The sequence below is a fragment of the Heptranchias perlo genome, chromosome 3 (assembly GCF_035084215.1).
Source record: "Heptranchias perlo isolate sHepPer1 chromosome 3, sHepPer1.hap1, whole genome shotgun sequence".
Taxonomy (NCBI): domain Eukaryota; kingdom Metazoa; phylum Chordata; class Chondrichthyes; order Hexanchiformes; family Hexanchidae; genus Heptranchias; species Heptranchias perlo.
In genome coordinates this window covers 41,821,398-41,841,078 of record NC_090327.1, presented here as the reverse complement: position 1 = coordinate 41,841,078, position 19,681 = coordinate 41,821,398, and the positions used below count along the sequence as shown (strand labels likewise).

At 43.3% G+C, this 19,681-nt stretch overlaps 1 protein-coding gene across 1 annotated transcript in view; it reads left to right on the top strand.

Moving 5' to 3' along the window:
- Window positions 1-19,681, top strand: part of si:dkey-22o22.2 (neural-cadherin) — a 222,235-nt gene that overhangs the window by 136,253 nt on the left and 66,301 nt on the right. The window contains exons 8-12 of the mRNA XM_067977013.1: window positions 2,091-2,263; window positions 9,166-9,334; window positions 13,273-13,443; window positions 17,178-17,350; window positions 18,917-19,084. Of these exons, the coding sequence (XP_067833114.1) occupies window positions 2,091-2,263; window positions 9,166-9,334; window positions 13,273-13,443; window positions 17,178-17,350; window positions 18,917-19,084 (854 nt within the window). The remainder of the gene's footprint in view (window positions 1-2,090; window positions 2,264-9,165; window positions 9,335-13,272; window positions 13,444-17,177; window positions 17,351-18,916; window positions 19,085-19,681) is intronic.

Below are 19,681 nucleotides of genomic sequence, written 5' to 3'. Positions count from 1 at the left end.
TGGGTGCCAAAGAACTGCTCATAGTGGCATTTGGATCCACCTGCCCCAGTGATGCCCTCCCACTGACCCTGCAAGCTCCGACAGCGTTAGCGCTGGAGGGCACCACCGGACACAATCCCACTGTAACGGCCAGGATCACGACCCAAGGAATTTCAGCACCACTGACTTTGTAAAACTGTGTTGGGCTCCCCGGTACAGCAGGATAAACAGGGATCTTTTACTTGGTCTGTATGGCTCAGTACCATATCACGCAATGGATATACCCACTAAACCATTAGGGGAGATACTTTATATGAACAGTTACATATAATTATTGCTGATATCTGAAAACACAGTGGGATTTCTTTGTACAGAAGGAGAATAAGAGTCAGTGGGGGGAAAAAATTTGATAGGGCCTATTATTGGGCGTAGGTAGCGTGATCCGCTATAAACCTGCGCCCAATGGCCCCTGCGCAGGCAGGATGAGAACTTTGTCTGGCTTCAGTGCTCACCGTCAGGCTGCTTTGAAATCCAGGCCTTGCACGTCGATTCAAAGCAATTCGCACCTGCCACTAGCAGGGAAGCTCCAATCTCTTAAAGAGATGTCTCTTCAAATCTCTTAAAGATAGCCGATACCTGTTACTTGCTAAAAATAGCAGTCTGCTATCTGCATGGAGTCTCAACGGAGATTAGATATCGCACACATAAGACACAGATGCAGGTCCTGTCCCTATGTTTACATGCTGATGAGTTATGTTAAAACATTGAATAAAGATTGTGCACTACTAAATCCCACATCCTCCAATCTGCATGCCAGATCTCACCAATCAGCTGATCTGGGTTTGTACCAGGCCTGTGAGAGTGCATGCACCAAGGTTCTCCGCTGGTGCGCTAGAGGCCTTGATGCAAGAGGTGGACAGGAGGAGGAACACCCTATATCCGCAGGGGGGGGCAAGACGCCCTCCAGACATAAGGCCAAAAGGCAGTGGGAGGCAATGGGGGACGAAGTCAATGCCAGGCACATAGCACCATGAACATGGATGCAGTGCAGGAAGAAGTTCAGTGCTTTGACACAAGTGGTCAAGGTGAGTGATGTCAACTGTGAAGTGATGTCTCCTACGAACTGCCCCACTAGCCGCATCCACTCCTCCACACACTACACCCCCATCACCCACCTACCAACAAACTCTTTCCATCAGTACTCAATTCTTCCAATCAGATGCTTCCTCTCACCCTTACATATTACCACTGTTGCAAGCCGCCCACCCATAACTCACAGGCCACACACACCGGCAGCTATTCAACCATGACATGCACATCACCCAGACACATGTCCGGCTTTCTCGCAGAAGAAGGTGGCGCATATCAGGAGGCAGCAAGTGGCCGAGGCATTTAGCCCTTGAGCCTGTTCCGCCATTCACTGAGATCATGGTGGACCTGTGACCTAACTCCATATACCCGCCTTAGCCCCATATTCCTTAATACCCTTGGCTCACAGAAATCGATCAATCTCAGATTTTGAATTCACAATTGAGCTAGCATCAACTGCCGCTTGCAGAAGAGCGTTCTAAACTTCTCCCTCTCTTTGCGTGTAGAAGCATTTCCTATCTTCACTCCTGCACGTCCTGGCTCTAAATGTTAGGCTATGTCCCTGCGTCCAAGTATTCAAGTATAGGAGACCTCCAAAAACAGGTACAAATGTATCGGCAGCCAGAAGCATTAATCCAGCCACTAATTTGTAAATCCTGCATGGTCACTTTAAATAGCGCTGGTGGGTTTCCTCCAAGCACTCTAAGATACGTTCAGATGGTCGGGGTTAAGACTGTGCATTGAGTTGAGCGTTAAGTCCCAAAATGGTGTCTATCACTTTAAATCAGTATTGCACACTGATTGTATCCATTTTCTCCTAACTTTCAGTATTTGCGCATGCACTAACTCCTATATCAAGATGGCGTCCGGCACACGTCACGCTGGAAACGTGCATGAGCAGCCAAAATGCCATCTTGGATGTTCGAGAAGCCGCGTAGCGCCAAACCAACGGGTGTTACACGGCCCAATTTAGCGCCCAGCGAGTCCACACTAATCACAGTGATTATTTCATCCAATGACAGGTATTATCAAACTTCGCAGAAGCCCACTGCCAAAACTACGAGGACCTCAGTATGTGCTGAACATCACGGCAACAGATGACAACACCTCTGGAGGGCCCACGTCCCTCAGCAGCATTGCTCAAGTCATTGTGGGGATCAATGATGTGAATAACAACAAGCCAGTGTTCACAGAGGTATGAGCTTCCTCCAGATCATAAGCACACAGCGGGGAAACAGTTTCAATGAACTGATTAAAGAAGGGGAGGATTAAAAAATACATTCAGTTTAATAACCATGAATGCATAGTGAAGAAACGCGATGTATGAATCAGGATTAATTCTGGACCAAGAATCCGGCATAATGGGAGAGACTTCTACAGCTTATACTGCTGTACATAGAAACGTAGAAAATAGGAGAAGAAGTAGGCCATTCGGCCCTTCGAGCCTGCTCCGCCATTCAATATGATCATGGCTGATCCTTTATCTCAACACCATATTCCCACTCTCTCCCCATACCCCTTGATGCCTTTTGTGTCTAGAAATCTATCTATCTCCATCTTAAATATATTCAGTGACTTGGCCTCCACAGCCTTCTGTGGTAGAGAATTCCACAAGTTTACCACCCTCTGAGTGAAGAAATTTCTCCTCGTTTCAGTCCTAAATGTCCTACCCCGTATCCTGAGACTGTGACCCCTTGTTCTGGACCCCCCAGCCAGGGGAAACATCCTCCCCACATCCAGTCTGTCTAGCCCTGTCAGAATTTTATATGTTTCAATGAGAACCCCTCTCATTCTTCTAAACTCTGGTGAATACAGGCCGAGTCGACCCAATCTCTCCTCATACGACAGTCCTGCCATCCCAGGAATCAGTCTGGTGAACCTTTGCTGCACTCCCTCTATGGCAAGTATATCCTTTCTTAGGTAAGGAGACCAAAACTGCACACAATACTCCAGGTGTGGTCTCACCAAGGCCCTGTATAACTGCAGTAAGACATCCTTGCTCCTGTACTCAAATCCTCTTGCAATGACACCCAGGTCCCTTTGTACATCAACATTTCTCAATCTATCACCATTTAAATAATACTCTGCCTTTTCGTTTTTCCTTCCAAAGTGGATAAATTCACATTTATCCACTTTATACTGCACCTGCCATGTATTTGCCAACTCACTCAACTTGTCTAAATCGCCATGAAGCCTCTTTGCATCCTCCTCACAACTCACGATCCCACCTAGTTTTGTGTCGTCAGCAAACTTGGAAACATTAAATTTGGTTCCTTCATCCAAGTCATTGATACATATTGTGAATAGCTGGGGCCCAGCACTGATCTCTACGGTACCCTATTGGTCACTGCCTGCCACCCCGAAAAAGACGCATTTATTCCTACTCTCTGCTTCCTGTCTGTTAACCAATTTTCAATCCATGCCAGTATATTACCACCAATCCCATGTGCTTTAATTTTGCACACTAACCTCTTATGTGGGACTTTATCAAAGGCCTTCTGAAAATGCAAATAAACATAAGAACATAAGAAATAGGAGCAGGAGTAGGCCAATCGGCCCCTCAAGCCTGCTCCGCCATTCAATAAGATCATGGCTGATCTGATCCTAACCTCAAATCTAAATTCATGTCCAATTTCCTGCCCGCTCCCCGTAACCCCGAATTCCCTTTACTTCTAGGAAACTGTCTATTTCTGTTTTAAATTTATTTAATGATGTAGCTTCCACAGCTTCCTGGGGCAGCAAATTCCACAGACCTACTACCCTCTGAGTGAAGAAGTTTCTCCTCATCTCAGTTTTGAAAGAGCAGCCCCTTATTCTAAGATTATGCCCCCTAGTTCTAGTTTCACCCATCCTTGGGAACATCCTTACCGCATCCACCCAATCAAGACCCTTCACAATCTTATATGTTTCAATAAGATCGCCTCTCATTCTTCTGAACTCCAATGAGTAGAGTCCCAATCTACTCAACCTCTCCTCATATGTCCGCCCCCTCATCCCCGGGATTAACCGAGTGAACCTTCTTTGTACTGCCTCGAGAGCAAGTATGTCTTTTCTTAAGTATGGACACCAAAACCGTATGCAGTATTCCAGGTGCGGTCTCACCAATACCTTATATAACTGCAGCAATACCTCCCTGTTTTTATATTCTATCCCCCTAGCAATAAATGCCAACATTCCGTTGGCCTTCTTGATCACCTGCTGCACCTGCATACTAATGTTTTGATTTTCTTGCACTAGGACCCCCAGATCCCTTTGTACTGCAGTACTTTCCAGTTTCTTGCCATTAAGATAATAACTTGCTCTCTGATTTTTCCTGCCAAAGTGCATAACCTCACATTTTCCAATATTGTATTGCATCTGCCAAATCTCCGCCCACTCACCCAGCCTGTCTATATCCCCTTGTAGGTTTTTTATGTCCTCCTCACTCTCTACTTTCCCTCCCATCTTTGTATCATCTGCAAATTTTGATATCCCCTTGTAGGTTTTTTATGTCCTCCTCACTCTCTACTTTCCCTCCCATCTTTGTATCATCTGCAAACTTTGATATCCCCTTGTAGGTTTTTTATGTCCTCCTCACTCTCTACTTTCCCTCCCATCTTTGTATCATCTGCATCTGCCAAATCTCCGCCCACTCACCCAGCCTGTCTATATCCCCTTGTAGGTTTTTTATGTCCTCCTCACTCTCTACTTTCCCTCCCACCTTTGTATCATCTGCAAACCCAGCACCGACCCCTGCGGAACACCACTGGCTACTGGTTGCCAGTCCGAGAATGAACCATTTATCCCAACTCTCTGCTTCCTGTTAGATAACCAATCCTCCACCCATGCCAGAATATTACCCCCAATCCAGTGGTTCTTTATCTTGAGCAGTAATCTTTTATGTGGCACCTTGTCGAATGCCTTCTCGAAGTCCAAATACAATACGTCCACTGGTTCCCCTTTATCCACCCTGTACGTTATGTCCTCAAAGAACTCAAGCAAATTTGTCAGACATGACTTCCCCTTCATAAAGCCATGCTGACTTTGTCCTATTAAATTATGTTTATCCAAATGTTCCGTTACTGTCTCCTTAATAATAGACTCCAAAATTTTACCCACCACAGATGTTAGGCTAACTGGTCTATAATTTCCAGCCTTCTGCCTACTACTCTTTTTAAATAACGGTGTTACATTAGCAGTTTTCCAATCTGCCGGGACCTTTGCCGAGTCCAGAGAATTTTGGAAAATTATTACCAAAGCATCCACAATCCCTACTGCCACTTCCCTCAAGACCCTCGGATGTAAGCCATCAGGTCCAGGGGATTTATCCGCCTTGAGTCCCATTAATTTACTGAGTATCGATTCCTTAGTGATTTTAATCATATTTAGCTCCTCCCCCCAGAGCCCCCTGTTTGTCCAGTGTTGGGATATTCTTAGTGTCCTCTACCGTAAAGACTGAAACAAAATATTTGTTCAGCATTTTTGCCATCTCCATGTTTCCCACCATTAATTTCCCGGTCTCATCCTCCAAGGGACCTACGTTTGCCTTAGCCACTCCTTTTCTTTTTATATAACTATAGAAACTCTTGCTATCTGTTTTTATATTTTTTGCTAATTTATTTTCATAATCTAGCTTCCCTTTCTTAATCAATCCTTTAGTTACTTTTTGCTGTCTTTTGAAGACTTCCCAATCTTCTATCCTCCCACTAAGTTTGGCTACCTTGTTTTTAGTCGGATACTATCATTAATTTCCTTACTTAGCCACGGATGGCTGTCATTTCTTTTACACCCTTTTTTCCTCAGTGGAATATTTATTTTTTGAAAGTTGTAAAATAACTCCTTAAATGAACACCACTGCTCATGTACCATCTTACCCTTTAATCTATTTTCCCAGTCCACTTTAATCAATTCCACTCTCATACCATCATAGTCACCTTTATTCAAGCTCAGTACGCTTGTTTGAGAACCAACCTTCTCACCCTCTAATTGGATATGGAATGTAACCATGTTATGGTCACTCATTCCAAGGGGATCCTTAACTAGGACATTATTAATTAATCCTGGCTCATTACACAGGACCAGGTCCAAGGTTGCTTGCCCCCTTGTAGGATCAGTTACGTACTGCTCAAGAAATCCATCCCTAATACACTCAATAAACTCTTCCTCAAGGCTGCCCTGCCCAATTTGATTTGTCCAGTTAATATGATAGTTAAAATCCCCCATAATTCTAGCTGTTCCCTTATTACATGCCTCGACTATTTCCTGATTAATACTTCTTCCAGCAGAGTTGCAACTATTAGGAGGCCTATATACTACGCCCACTAGTGATTTTTTCCCCTTATTATTCCTTATCTCTACCCAAACTGTTTCATTATCCTGATCCTTTGTCCCAATATCATTTCTCAGTATTACAGTGATTCCTTCCTTTATTAACATAGCCACCCCACCTCCCCTTCCTTCCTGCCTGTCCTTCCTGATTGTTAAATACCCTGGCATATTTAATTCCCAGTCGTTGTCACCCTGCAGCCATGTTTCTGTAGTGGCCACAAGATCATACCCATACTTAGTTATTTGTGCCGTTAACCCGTCCATTTTGTACATCCACTGGTTCTCCCTTATCTATTCTACCAGTTACATCCTCAAAAAACTCCATTGGGTTTGTCAAACACGATTTCCCTTTCATAAATCCATGTTGACTTTGTCTAATCCCGTTGATATTTTCTAAGTGTCCTGTTATCTCATCCTTTATAATAGACTCTAGCATTTTCCCTACAACTCTTATTAGGCTCACCGGTCTGTAGTTCCCTGTTTTCTCTCTCCCTCCTTTTTTAAATAGTTGGGTTACATTTGCCACCCTCCAATCTGCAGGATCTGTTCCATAATCTGTAGAATTTTGGAAGATGACAACCGATGCATCCACTATTTCCATGGCTACCTCTTTTAATACTCTGGGATGCAGATTTTCAGGCCCTGGTGATTTATCGGCTTTCAGTCCCATTAATTTCTCCAGCACTATTTTTTTACTAATACTAATTTCCTTTAATTCCTCCTTCTCACTAGTCCCTTGGTTCCCTCGCATTTCTGGGAAGTTATTTGTGTCCTCTTCCGTGAAGACAGAACCAAAGTATTTGTTTAATTGCCCTGCCATTTCCCTGTTCCCCATTATAAATTCTCCCGTTTCTGACTGTAAGGGACCTACATTTGTCTTCACCAATCTTTTTCTTTTTACAGACTTGTAGAAGCTTTTACGTTCCTTGCACTTTTATGTTCCTTGCAAGTTTACTCTCATACTCTATTTTTCCCCTCTTAATCAATCTCTTGGTCCTTTTTTGCTGAATTCTAAACTGCTCCCAATCCTCAGGCGTGCTACTTTTTCTGGCAACTTGATATGACTCCTCTTTGGATCTAATACTATCCTTAATTTCTTTTGTTAGCCATGGTTGGGCCGCTTTTCCTTTTGTGTTTTTGCGCCAGAAAGGAAAGTATAATTGTTGCAATTCATGCATTTGTTCTTTAAATGTTACCCCATTGCCTATCCACCATCATGCCTTTCAATGAAGCTTCCCAATCTATCATAGCCAACTCACTCCTCATACCTTCATAGTTTGCTTTGTTTAGATTTAGGACCCTTGTTTCGGATTGGACTACTTCACTTTCCATCTTAATGAAGAATTCTATCGTGCTATAGTCACTCTTCCCTAAAGGACCCCGCACAACAAGATTATTAATTAACCCCTTCTAATGCACAATATCCAATCTAGGATAGCCTGTTCCCTAGTTGGCTCCTCAACGTACTGGTCTAAAAAACCATCTTGTATACACTCCAGGAATTCATCCTCCAAAGCATTATTGCTAATTTGGTTTGGCCAGTCTATATGTAGATTAAAGTCACTCATGATTACTGTAGTACCCTTGTTACATGCATCTCTTATTTCCTATTTGATCCCATCCCCTACATTACCACCACTGTTTGGTGGCCTATAGACAACTCCCACCAGTGTTTTCTGCCCATAAAGTGTCAAAGTGTGTAATGATGCTGGTTTACCATTGAAATGGATTTAATTATATAAACCGATGCTCTTCTCTTCAACAAGGAATGGAAATCAGAGAGTGAGGTCACCTTAGCCCAAGTTTACACACAGGTTTGCAGATAGTTACAGAGCAATATTGTCGGAGCTGACTCCAGAACTGCCTGCTCTCTTGCCCTGGAGAATGTTGTCACGGTCCAAAAAATGGAGGAGAATTCTTCTGAGAAAATGTTTCTGTTATTTATTTGTTTCTCTACACTTGTTTAGGGAGTGGTACACAATAGGTTCGATTTTAACACTCAGTGCAGCTTCTCCACGCTGCACTCGTGCCCAATGTCATTTTAACAGGCCCATTTTGGACAGCGTGCGAGGCCCTCGTCCCAAACAGGAGAGGGCCTCATTGGCATGCGAAAGTCGGGGTCTAATTACGTCAATCAGCATTTACTTCCTAGGAATAAAGAATATCATTACTTAACTTGAAAAGAAATCTTAAATTTAAAAGTTCAAAAATTAAGTTTAAAATTAACTTACTGAGAGGAAAAATCAGTCTGGAAAAAAGCAAGATGGCAGCCGAGCCGGGACTGGTCATAAATTAGATTCACAGAACCACCTGGTGGCCAGACCCTGTAACAACAATAGCAATTTTCAATATTAAATGTGGACAGAGGAATTTATAGTGGAAAAAGATGACAAATGGCTCACTGTCATCGTCTATCACTCTTGCTGATCTAGAGGAAGATGATGATACCAGCTCACTTAGAAGTAACTGAAACATTCTTTAAATAAATAAAACTTAAAATAATATTTTAAGTTTTATTTATTTAATAAATTTATTTAATATATGAGAGTGAAGTATCACTTATTAAATCAAATCAAATTAAGCAAACCAGTCTCTTAAGTCAACCCCGTTGTTTTACTCGTACCACCGAACTTTAACTGCTCAATCTGTTATTTTCCTTTCACCAAATTCCTCGCAGCTCAGTCATGTCAGAGCTGAAAGTACAGAAGTGATACAGTCTTGTATTATAGCGTCACGGACACTAAGCAAAGACTGGTTGTGATATCAGCTGTGTTTTTGATTTTATTTCAGTGTCTAAAATACAGTGAAGATGCCTATGTCTTGGAAAACCAGCCTCCTGGAACATTTGTGCTACAAGTCAAGGCCTATGACGCTGATCTTGGAGTGAATGGACAGGTGAAATATGGACTCATGATTCGACATGGAGTTACTCCAGGTTTCCATATTAATCCTGACACTGGTGAGTGTGCTACTCAGTAACTTTGCAATAAAAACAAAAAGGGAATCTGAATTGAAAGTAAATAAAACTATCCAGTGCAAACCAGAATTTTTTGAAATCATGATTAATGCAACAAGGATTGGTAGATAAATTATTGCCCATTTGTTTAAAAACCTTACTCTTTTCAAAAATTGATGCTGCTGGATCCGGAGCATCTGGGAAGGCCATTAACGAATTTCAAGAAATGTATTTGTAGGATGTTTACTGTGGCTGAGTAAAAGGCCCCAGTGATTCATGGATGTCAGGTTTTCCATTTAATTTATTATTACAGCTCAGGAAGGATATAGTTCTGGTCGTTCAAATACTAGAGTGCACCAATTCAGTACGTGCGGATGCCTAACGGGATAAATCATAATTTTTTTTTAATATGGAAACAGTCTGGTATCCCACTTAGAGCACTAACCTTTAACCTTGCTGCTTTGTAGTCAGCAACTTAGTTGAGTCATGAGATCAGGCAGAGAAAATATACGATGATCATACAAGCTGAGAGGACGTAGCTTGTCCTATAACTTCCTATCAGGACTGCTGCATCTGCAGTTCTGGTCGCACTTTCCTGATTGGAGTCCATGAAGAGAGAAGGTAAGAAAAGAAGAGATATGCACTAAAAAGGTTAGAAGATAAAAAACTCTTATTGTGACCCAATTAACTTATTTATGCATGGTAGAATTATTATATCTTAGTTTCTACTTTAAAGTGTATTGTTGTCAGGGTATCTTTTGAGAGAACTGTTTCTTTTTATTTCATAGAATTTAAAGATACACACAGTAAAATGTAAATATCACAATTCCAACCAATACAATTCAAACCAAAACACTACAGATCGTACACAATATGATCCCAATATTACAATTCAAACACAATATTTCTTATGATTCATGGTGTACAATACAAGGTGGGGGTGGCCTTACACAATGGCCTTTCCCCATAGAGCCTTTACGTAGGCCGCACCTCGCTTCAGTGTGTCCCTCAGCACGTACTCCTGAACTTTGGAGTGTGCCAGTCAGCAACACTCAGTCTTGGACAGCTCCTTCAGCTGGAAGACCAGCAGGTTTCAGGCGGACCAAAGGGCCTCCTTCACCGAGTTGACGATCTTCCAGCCGCAGGTGATATCTGTCTCGGAGTGCGTCCCAGGGAACAGTCCATAGAGCACAGCGTCCTGTGTTACCGAGCTGTTTGGGATGAACCAGGACAGTTACCAGCACATCTCTCTCCACACCCTCTGCGTGAAGGGGCAGCCCATCGGGGGTGGAGGACGGTCTGCTCCCCACCGCAGCCTCGAGGACAGCTCGTGGTGGCGTTGAGGTTCCGTGCGTGTTGGAAGGACCGCACTGGGAGGGCCTTTCTCACCACCATCCAGGCTACATCCTGGAGCCTGTTTGCCAGTTCCGGGGACGAGACGTTCTGCCAAATGGCATCGACCATCTGATTGGGGAAAAACCCGATCGAGTCCACCCTCTCCTTTCATTGCAGACTCTCAGTTTTGTGTCGACCACTGTCTGATGGCCTTGTGGTCGAAGGGGTTCCTCCTCAGGAGCTTCTCCACCTGAGACAGGTGGGGGGGGGGGGGTGGTGGTCCAGCTGGACGGGACGTCCTGCGCCTGCTCGGCCAGCATGGCTAGACCCAGCCTTCTCAGTGTGTTGGATAGGTAGAAACTCAGCACGTAGTGACACTTGGTGTTTGCGTACTGGGGCTCTACACACACCCTGAGGCAGCCAAACACAAAGGTTGCCATCAGGATCAGAGCGGCATTGGGGACGCTCTTCCCCCCTTTGTATGGGAGCTTGTACATGGTGACCCTGCGGATGTGTTCTACCTTGGACCCCCAGACAAAGTGGAAGATAGCTTGGGTGACTGTGAAGGCAGAGTTGTGGGGAATGGGCCAGACCCTGGCCACGTAGAGCAACACTGCGAGTACCTCACACCTTATCACCAGGTTCCTGCTGGTTATGGAGAGGGATCGCCCCACCCACATACCAAGCTTTTGTTTGGTCTTGGCGTTCCACTCCTCCCAGTTCTTTATGCAGGCCAGGGGCCTCCCGAACCAGATCCCCAGCACCTTCAGGTAAACGGACTTGATGGTGAAGGGAACAAGGGACTGGGTCTCCCACCTGCCAAAAAACATGACCTTACTCTTATTTCAGTTCACTCTGGCCCCCGAGGCCAGCTCGAAACAGTCGCAGATGCCCATCAGTGTGTGGACCGACTGCTGATCGGAGCAGAAGATGGTGACGTCGTCCATGTACAGGGAGGGTTAACCTAAGAGCCTCCGCTGCCTGGAATCATCACCCCCCTGATATCTGCATCCTTCCTGATGGACGGGGAAACAGCTCGATACAACAGACGAACAAGTCAGTGGAGAGAGAACAGCCCTCCCCGACCCCAGATCTGAGCAGAAAGCTCTCTGACTCCCACCCATTGATTAGGACTGTGCTATGGATGTCTGTGTAGAGCAGTCGGATCCAATCGCGGATTCCCTCCCCAAACTTATTTTGGAGAGTACGTCCATCATGTACATGTGGGATATTCTGTCAAAGGCCCTCTCCTGGTCCAAGCTGATGAGGCAGGTGTTCACCCCTCTGTCCTGCACATAGGCGACCGTATCCCTGAGCAGCGCAAGGCTATCAGAGATCTTCCTACCGGGTACAGAACAGGTCCGATCCAGGTGTATCACCTGCTCCAGAGCAGACAGAGCCTGTTGGCGATGGCCTTAGACAGAATCTTGTAGTCAGCATTTAGCAAGGAAATGGGTCGCCAATTTTTGATTTCTTCCCTCTCCCCCTTCCGCTTGTAGATGAGGGAGATGATGCCTCTCCTCATGGATCCTGACATGCTGCCATTTCCTTGCTAAATGTTAACTATAAGATTCTGTCTAAGGCCATCGCCAACAGGCTCAGGTTTGCTCTGGAGCGGGTGATACACCCAGATCAGACCTGTACTGTACCCGGCAGGAAGATCTCTGATAGCCTTGCGCTCCTCATGGATCCTGACATGCTGCCTGCCAGAAGCATACCCCCATGCACTTCCAGCAGGTCTGGGCCTATCCAGTCCCACAGAGCTGAACTGTATACAAATAAAGCATAATGAGGTAGATTTTTGGCGCGAGGACTATGGAGTCAGAGAGTACTCCTGCTCCTCCTGGCTCCCCTGAAGGTTATTAAAAAAAATTAAAATAACTTACCTTATTATGATGGCTGTGAGGGGCGCTGAAGAATCCTGAATGGGGTAGGCCCGCTTCGCTCATCGGGAACAAATTTTGTAGAGGGGTCCTTCAATTAGGCCCCTAATTAACGTAGTTAAGAGGTCCAACGCCGGTTTTAGGCAGCTGCCAGGACACCTAAAAAATTGGCCTGACAAATTTACCAGTGGACTCAACGCCTGCGCAGATTTGGTGCAGGCCGTCTCACTGCTAAATTGGTATGATTTGCGTCTATTTCATACCTGAAAAACGGGCACAATGCAAACCAACTTCTATCCCAACATGTCCACCCACAATGGTAGTATTCACTAAGCCTACCATCTTGTCAGTAGTGAGAGTCAGCTCTGAAGAGTTAAAGCACTTTGATCTTTGGAGAGAAACTTTTGTTTGAAGATTATACTGTCTAAATTCTTCCCTGTTGAAAAGATCGTATGATGATCACAGTCCATCATCATAATAAGTGCTTGTGCTGCTTGTTTTCAATCAGGAGCTTCTGTTCATCTCAATGCACTCTTTCTCACAAGAATATTGTGCAGTGGTGTAGCTCTATCCAAACCACTCAGAAGACAAATAGCTGCTTTGAGTAACTGCGAATTTGAATAATGGGGACTCACAGGTTAAAGATTAATTTGAATGGGGAGTAGAACAATACACAAAATGTTTGGTTGCTAGGTTGTTAATTTAAAAAAAATTCTTTTGTAGGATCTATTACCACAACCCAAAGTTTCAATAGAGAGAATCAGCGAGAATACACTGTGTCAGTGACAGCAACGGATCAAGCCCAGGAGCCACTGATCGGCATCTGTCAGATGTCCATACTCATAGCTGATGAAAATGACAATGACCCAAAATTTGAGAACAGTCGTTACCAATGTAAGCATCAAACACTGGACGTTACCCACCGATAAATGGCTCCATGATGTTTAATGATTCCTTTGATATTATAGTGATGGTGAACTTCTGTGCAATAACCAGTGTTATGATACTGTCATGTCCTGTACCCTGGGCCACATTTTTCCAGTAAGAGGACAACCTCTATTTCTATTCCCCTGTGACTCACGCTTAGCAAAATTAATTCAGGATCTGAAAACAAAACAGCCTTTTCATGCTGTCTCTTTTGTTTATGCAATTAAGTGAATGTTAAAGGCCTTCAATAATTTTAAACAGTCCATAATAGACACGTAATTTGCAAGTGTGTTGTCATTTCTCAATGGAGAGCCAATGCTTTTTGCCTCCCCTCCTGTACTGAAGGTGCTGACTCATGCTGGGCTATGGGTCAATGTGTATGGCCCCCTCCAGCATTTTCCCCAGGTGACCATTATTCACATGTGAGTATAGACATTGAATTTTTCCCCTCTGTGGGCCAGTGATACCGAACTAAATTGTTGCATCCCAACCGCTTCTCTGGGGTTGAGATCAACCACCGGCTAGGGATTGAACTGAGGACTTTCCTGGTCTGTGTGGTTTAGTTCCATACTGGAAGGTGCACCTTCCAACTGTACACTTTTCTTTTAGGTAAGTTTTCCCTTTAGGTTTTGCCACACTGCATAACATACCTTATCCACATTAATAGAGACTACTTATCACTTTGCTCTTGGCCCTCTAGCTGTCCTCTTCTGTACAGACTGCCCAGAGGTTATGAGAGTGGCCTTTTCCTCCAATTCATTCACCTTTCCTGTGGAGAATTACCTGGTTTCCACATGGTGCCTCAGCAGCATGGCAGAAATTTGTCACTCATATAGAATGGTATCTTGCAGTAGTGAGAAAGGATCTTAGCTCAGAAAATCAGGATGTAGAATCGGTTTGGGTGGAGCTAAGAAATAACAAGGGGCAGAAAACGCTGATGGGAGAAGTTTATAGGCCCCAAACAGTAGCTATAGTGTTGGACAGAGTATAAATCAGGAAATTAGACGAACATGTAACAAGGGTAATGCAATAATCGTGGGGGACTTCAATCTTCATATAGACTGGGCAAATCAAATTAGCAAAAGCAGTTTGGAGGACGAGTTCATGGAATACATTTGAGACAGTTTTCTAGAACAGTATGTTGAGGAACCAACTAGGGAACAGGCTATTTTAGATCTAGTATTGTGTAATTAGTAAGCTTGTAGTTAAGGATCCTCTGGGGGTGAGTGTTCATAATAGGATCGAATTTCATATTGAGTTTGAGAGTGATGTAGTTAAGTCCACAACTAGGGTCTTAAATTTAAACAAAGCCAATTACGTAGGTATAAGGGTCTAGTTGGCTAAGATAGATTGGGAAATTAGATTAAAAGATATGATGGTAGATAAGCAATGGCAAACATTTAAATAAATAATTCATAATTCTCAACGAATATACATTCCCACGAGGAATAAAAACTCCATGGGAAAAGTGATCCAACCATGGCTAACTAGAGCAGTTAAGGATAGTATTAAATTAAAAGAAGAGGCTTACAATGTTGCCAAAAATAGTAGTAAGCCTGAGGATTGGGAGGGTTTTAGAAATCAGCAAAGGATAACCAAGAAATTGATAAAGAGGGAGAAAATTGAATATGAAAGTAAACTAGCAATAAATATATAAACAGATTGTAAGAGTTTCTACATGTAGAAAGGTAGAGATTAGAAAAAGTAAACATAGGTTCCTTAGAGGTAGAGACAGGAGAAATTATAATGGGGAATAAGGAAATGGCAGAGACATTAAACAAATATTTTGTATCTGTCTTCACAGTAGAAGACACAAAAAACATACTGGAAATAATGGGGAACCAAGGGTCTAATTAGAGTGAGGAACTTAAAGTAATTAAGATTAGTAAAGAAAATGTACTGGAGAAATTAATGGAACTAAAAGCCGACAAATCCCCTGGACCTGATGACCTACATCCCAGGGTTTTAAAAGAGATGGCTGCAGAGATAGATGGTTTTGATCTTCCAGCATTCCCTAGATTCTAGAACGGTCCCTGTGGATTGGAAGGTAGAAAATGTAACCCCGCTATTCAAGAAAGGAGGGAGAGAGAAAACAGGGAACCATAGGCCAGTTAGCCTGACATCAGTAGTAGGGAAAGTGCTAGAATGTATTATTAAGGACGTAGTAACAGGGCACTTAGAAAATAGTAATATTATTAGGCAGAGTCAACACGGTTTTATGAAAGGGAAATCGTGTTTGACAAATCTATTAGAGTTTTTTGCGGGTGTAACTAGCGGGTAGGTAAGAGGGAACCAGTGGATGTAGTAAATTTCGATTTTCAAAAGGCATTCAATAAGGTGCCAAACAAGAGGTTGTTACACAAGATTAGGGCTCATGGTATTGGGGGTAATATATTAGCAAGGATTGAGGATTAGTTAATGGACAGAAAACAGAGAGTAGGAATAAATGGGTCATTTTTGGGTTGGCAGGTTGTACCTAGTGGGGTGTTGCAAGGATCAGTGTTTGGGCCTCAGCCTATATCAGTGACTTAGATGAGGGGACCGAGAGTAATGTATCCAAGTTTGCTGACAATACAAAGCTAGGTGAGAAAGTAAGCTGTGAGGAGGACGCAAAGAGGCTGCAAAGGTATATAGAAAGGTTAAGTGAGTGGGCGAGAAGGTGGTATATGGAGTATAATGTGGGGAAATGTGAAATTATCCACTTTGGTAGGAAGAATAGAAAAGCAGGATACTTTTTAAAAGGTGAAAGACCAGGAAACGTTGGTAGTCAGAGGATTTGGGTGTCCTTGTACACAAATCACAGAAAGTTAACATGCAGGTAGAGCAAGCAATTAGGAAGGTAAATGGTATGTTAGCCTTTATTGCAAAGGGCTTGGAGTATAAGAGTAAGGGGGTCTTGCTGCAATTATACAGGGCTCTGGTGAGACCAGACCTGGAGTACTGTGTATAGTTTTGGTCTCCTTACCTAAGGAAGCATATATTTGTCTTAGAGGGGGTGCAGCGAAGGTTCACTAAATTGATTCCTGGGATGAGAGGGTTGTCCTATGAGGAGAGATTGAGTAGAATGGGCCTATATTCTATGGAGTTTAAAAGAATGAGAGGTGATCTCATTGAAATGCATAAAATTCTTAGAGGGCTTGACAGGATAGATGCTGAGAGGCTGTTTCCCCAGGCTGGAGAGTCTAGAACTAGGGGTCATAGTCTCAAGATAAGGGGTCAGCCATTTAGGACTGAGATGAGGAAAAATTTCTACACTCAGAGGGTTGTGAATCTTTGGAATTCTCGACCCCAGAGGGCTGTAGATGCTCAGTCATTGAGTGTATTCAAGATTGAGATCATTTCATTTTTGGACACTAAGGGAATCAAGGGATAAGGGGATTGGGCAGGAAAGTGAAGTTGAGGTAGAAGATCAGCCATGATCTTATTGAATGTTGGAACAGGCTCAAGGGGCTATATGGCCTACTCCTGCTCCTATTTCTTATGTTCTTAACTGGTCCATAACTTACAAATCCATCACGCAGCTCACTGCAGCCGCAACATGCCGTCTCACCACTACACTCCAATAGGGATTCTCTGTTGAAATTAATATAACTTAAGGACTTAAATATAAGTAGGAAATGGAAGAGCGATCAATTTTAAATACAATTTTAAAAAGTCAGCAAACACATAAGTTGGATGAAATTGTTTTCTTCTGCACTTAGACTATTTGCGTGAAGACACACCAGTTGGCACCAGTTTCCTGCGTGCAGCGGCTCACGATGATGACCATGGAGTCAATGCAGTCATCACTTACTCTATATCACGGCAGCAGCCAGAGTACTTCCAGATCAGTCCCAACACGGGCTGGATTTATGTCAACCATCCCATTTCTCAGGTAAGGGTATGAGATCTGTATTGTATTTTGTTGTAGAAAGTCCTGCCAGCTCTAATATAATTTAAAAGGTCCATAATTGACTGTGTTAATTCTTTGCATTTGCTCTTTAGAAATGATACTATGAATTCTAAATATATTGGCCTAGAAATTGGATCGTGGTGCCCCCACTTTACAGGCGTAAAACGGGCCAACGGGTAAGGGTCCATATAGGTTAGGACTTTTCTGTAAGTGTCCAGGGCGTGCGCCTGAAACAGGTCCCTTTGCATATGCAAAAAGAGGGCCTAACATCTGTTTGGGGTTCCCTTTGCAATATATGATTGCGAGCGACTACAGATATGCATGCTGTGGTCATTTTCTTCAGGCGCTTGGCAGCCAAACCAGTGGTCCTTAAAGGGACTACTGCAGCCCGCCATCAAATAGGTAAGTTTTTAAAAAATACTTACCTGAACGTGAAGCCAGGAGTGCTTCTCCCGGCTCCGTATTAAAACCACAGGCCGCTGCCAGTCACCTCTCGCCCTCTCCTGATCGCTGCCTCCCTCCCTATCCCAGTTGCTACCTCTATGGGGAATTCACCAGATCTCCGCTGGTTCTGGGAATTTCCTATGTCTTGTAAAGGGTGGATCTTCTGTCTACCCCTCACAAAGTAAATAAGGAGCTGGAGGCAGTGCCAGGGGTGGAGACTCCAGGACCCAGCATTGCAGTGGTGGCCATTATGATCAGTCAGTGAGGCATACTGACCTGCACAAGGGTGTACGTGGGCCCCGTCTATGGAATCCAAACCAGGCAAGTGGCCTGGACGCAGAAGAATTTTTTAAAAATATTTTTAAAAAAATTCACCCAGACCAAATGGGCGATTGCCAAGGTTGGGGGATGGACGGGGGCCTGGGCAATAAATTCTCCCCCCCCCCCCCCCCACATCGCACCCAAAAGTGGAACAAGGCCAGAATTTCCAGCAACATTGGGCAGGTGGGTGCCAGAGTTGCTCCCAAAGTGGCACTTGCTGCTGCCTGACTGTGCTAATGAGGTGCCCTCCCACTGATACTGCAAACTCCATGACCTGAGCAATGTCTAGGCCTTTAATACAAACTGGATATCTGCAAGATAGCACAATGTTCAGCTTAGTTCTTGGACTTTACTTTTAAATAATTACTACAACTTAGTTTTTTTAATGATACTGTTACTTTATAATGTCTTCACAACGAAACGGAATAAAATCGGTTGTATTCAGAATTAAGTTATCAATGTGGGGTATTAATTTTATTTTTATGACATTTACAATTTATGGGGCAATGGAGCATTTTATATTTTTGAATGCATTTTTATTGCTAAGTTTTTCCTGCTGATTTTACAGCAATAGCAAAATAAAATTTGAATGATTGAGTGAAATTGTGTGTGTCTCTGCCAAGGATTTTACCACTATCTCTGTCAGTCAGAAGATGCCTTCAGGCCTGCCCATATTATCATTTATTAACATGTTTGGGGTCCTGATTACATTTCCCACGCTAAATAAAAAATCTCTGATTTGATCAAATCATTGTCAGTTCTTGACTTGTCTTTGTGTTCTAGATCGCTCATATCAGTCGTCAAATTATAGCAACTGATGGAGGCAATCGAAGCAGCAGCGTAGAACTAACAGTAACCATCACTAATATACATAACCAGCCACCCCAGTGGGAGCAAGAAGAATATCGAATCATAATCCCAGAGAACACTACTCGAGATTTGAGGATTGTGGTATGTAATACATGTCAAATGATATGGCTTAATGGGATTTCCAGGAATTGTTTAATGAGGATTAATTCAAAAGTTTTAGTAAAAGTCCCTCTTTTGTTCCTCCTAAGCTGTAAATACACTCTCATACACACTCTTCTTCCTTCCTGTATTCTCACTGTGTTGAAATCAAGATTTGTTGTACCGTATCCTATTCTAACTCATAGTTTCTCTGGACCTCAAAATTGTGGAACTCCTTGCCTACTTTTCTATCTTTCGTCCTACAAATTTCAGACATTTAAGACCCAAGTTTGGCTTCACCTCAGCACTATCCTGTCTTCTCTCATTCTTTTCAGTCCTTGGTAGCATCTTCTGCACTATGGATCTTGGGTCTCCACCCAGGTTTCTTAAAAAATCTTCTAAAACCTAAATATATCTTGAATATTCTGTGAGATTGGACTTAATTTGGGAAAGCAAGTTTCTCATTTCAGATTCCCCTTATGTTGCGACCTGAAGTTTAACTTTTTGACAAAGGATCAAAATGTTCTTAACTTACAAATTCTAGGTGCAAACCTCAGTCTGTACTTTTTGGTGCTCCAGCAAACCTTCCTGATTAGTGTT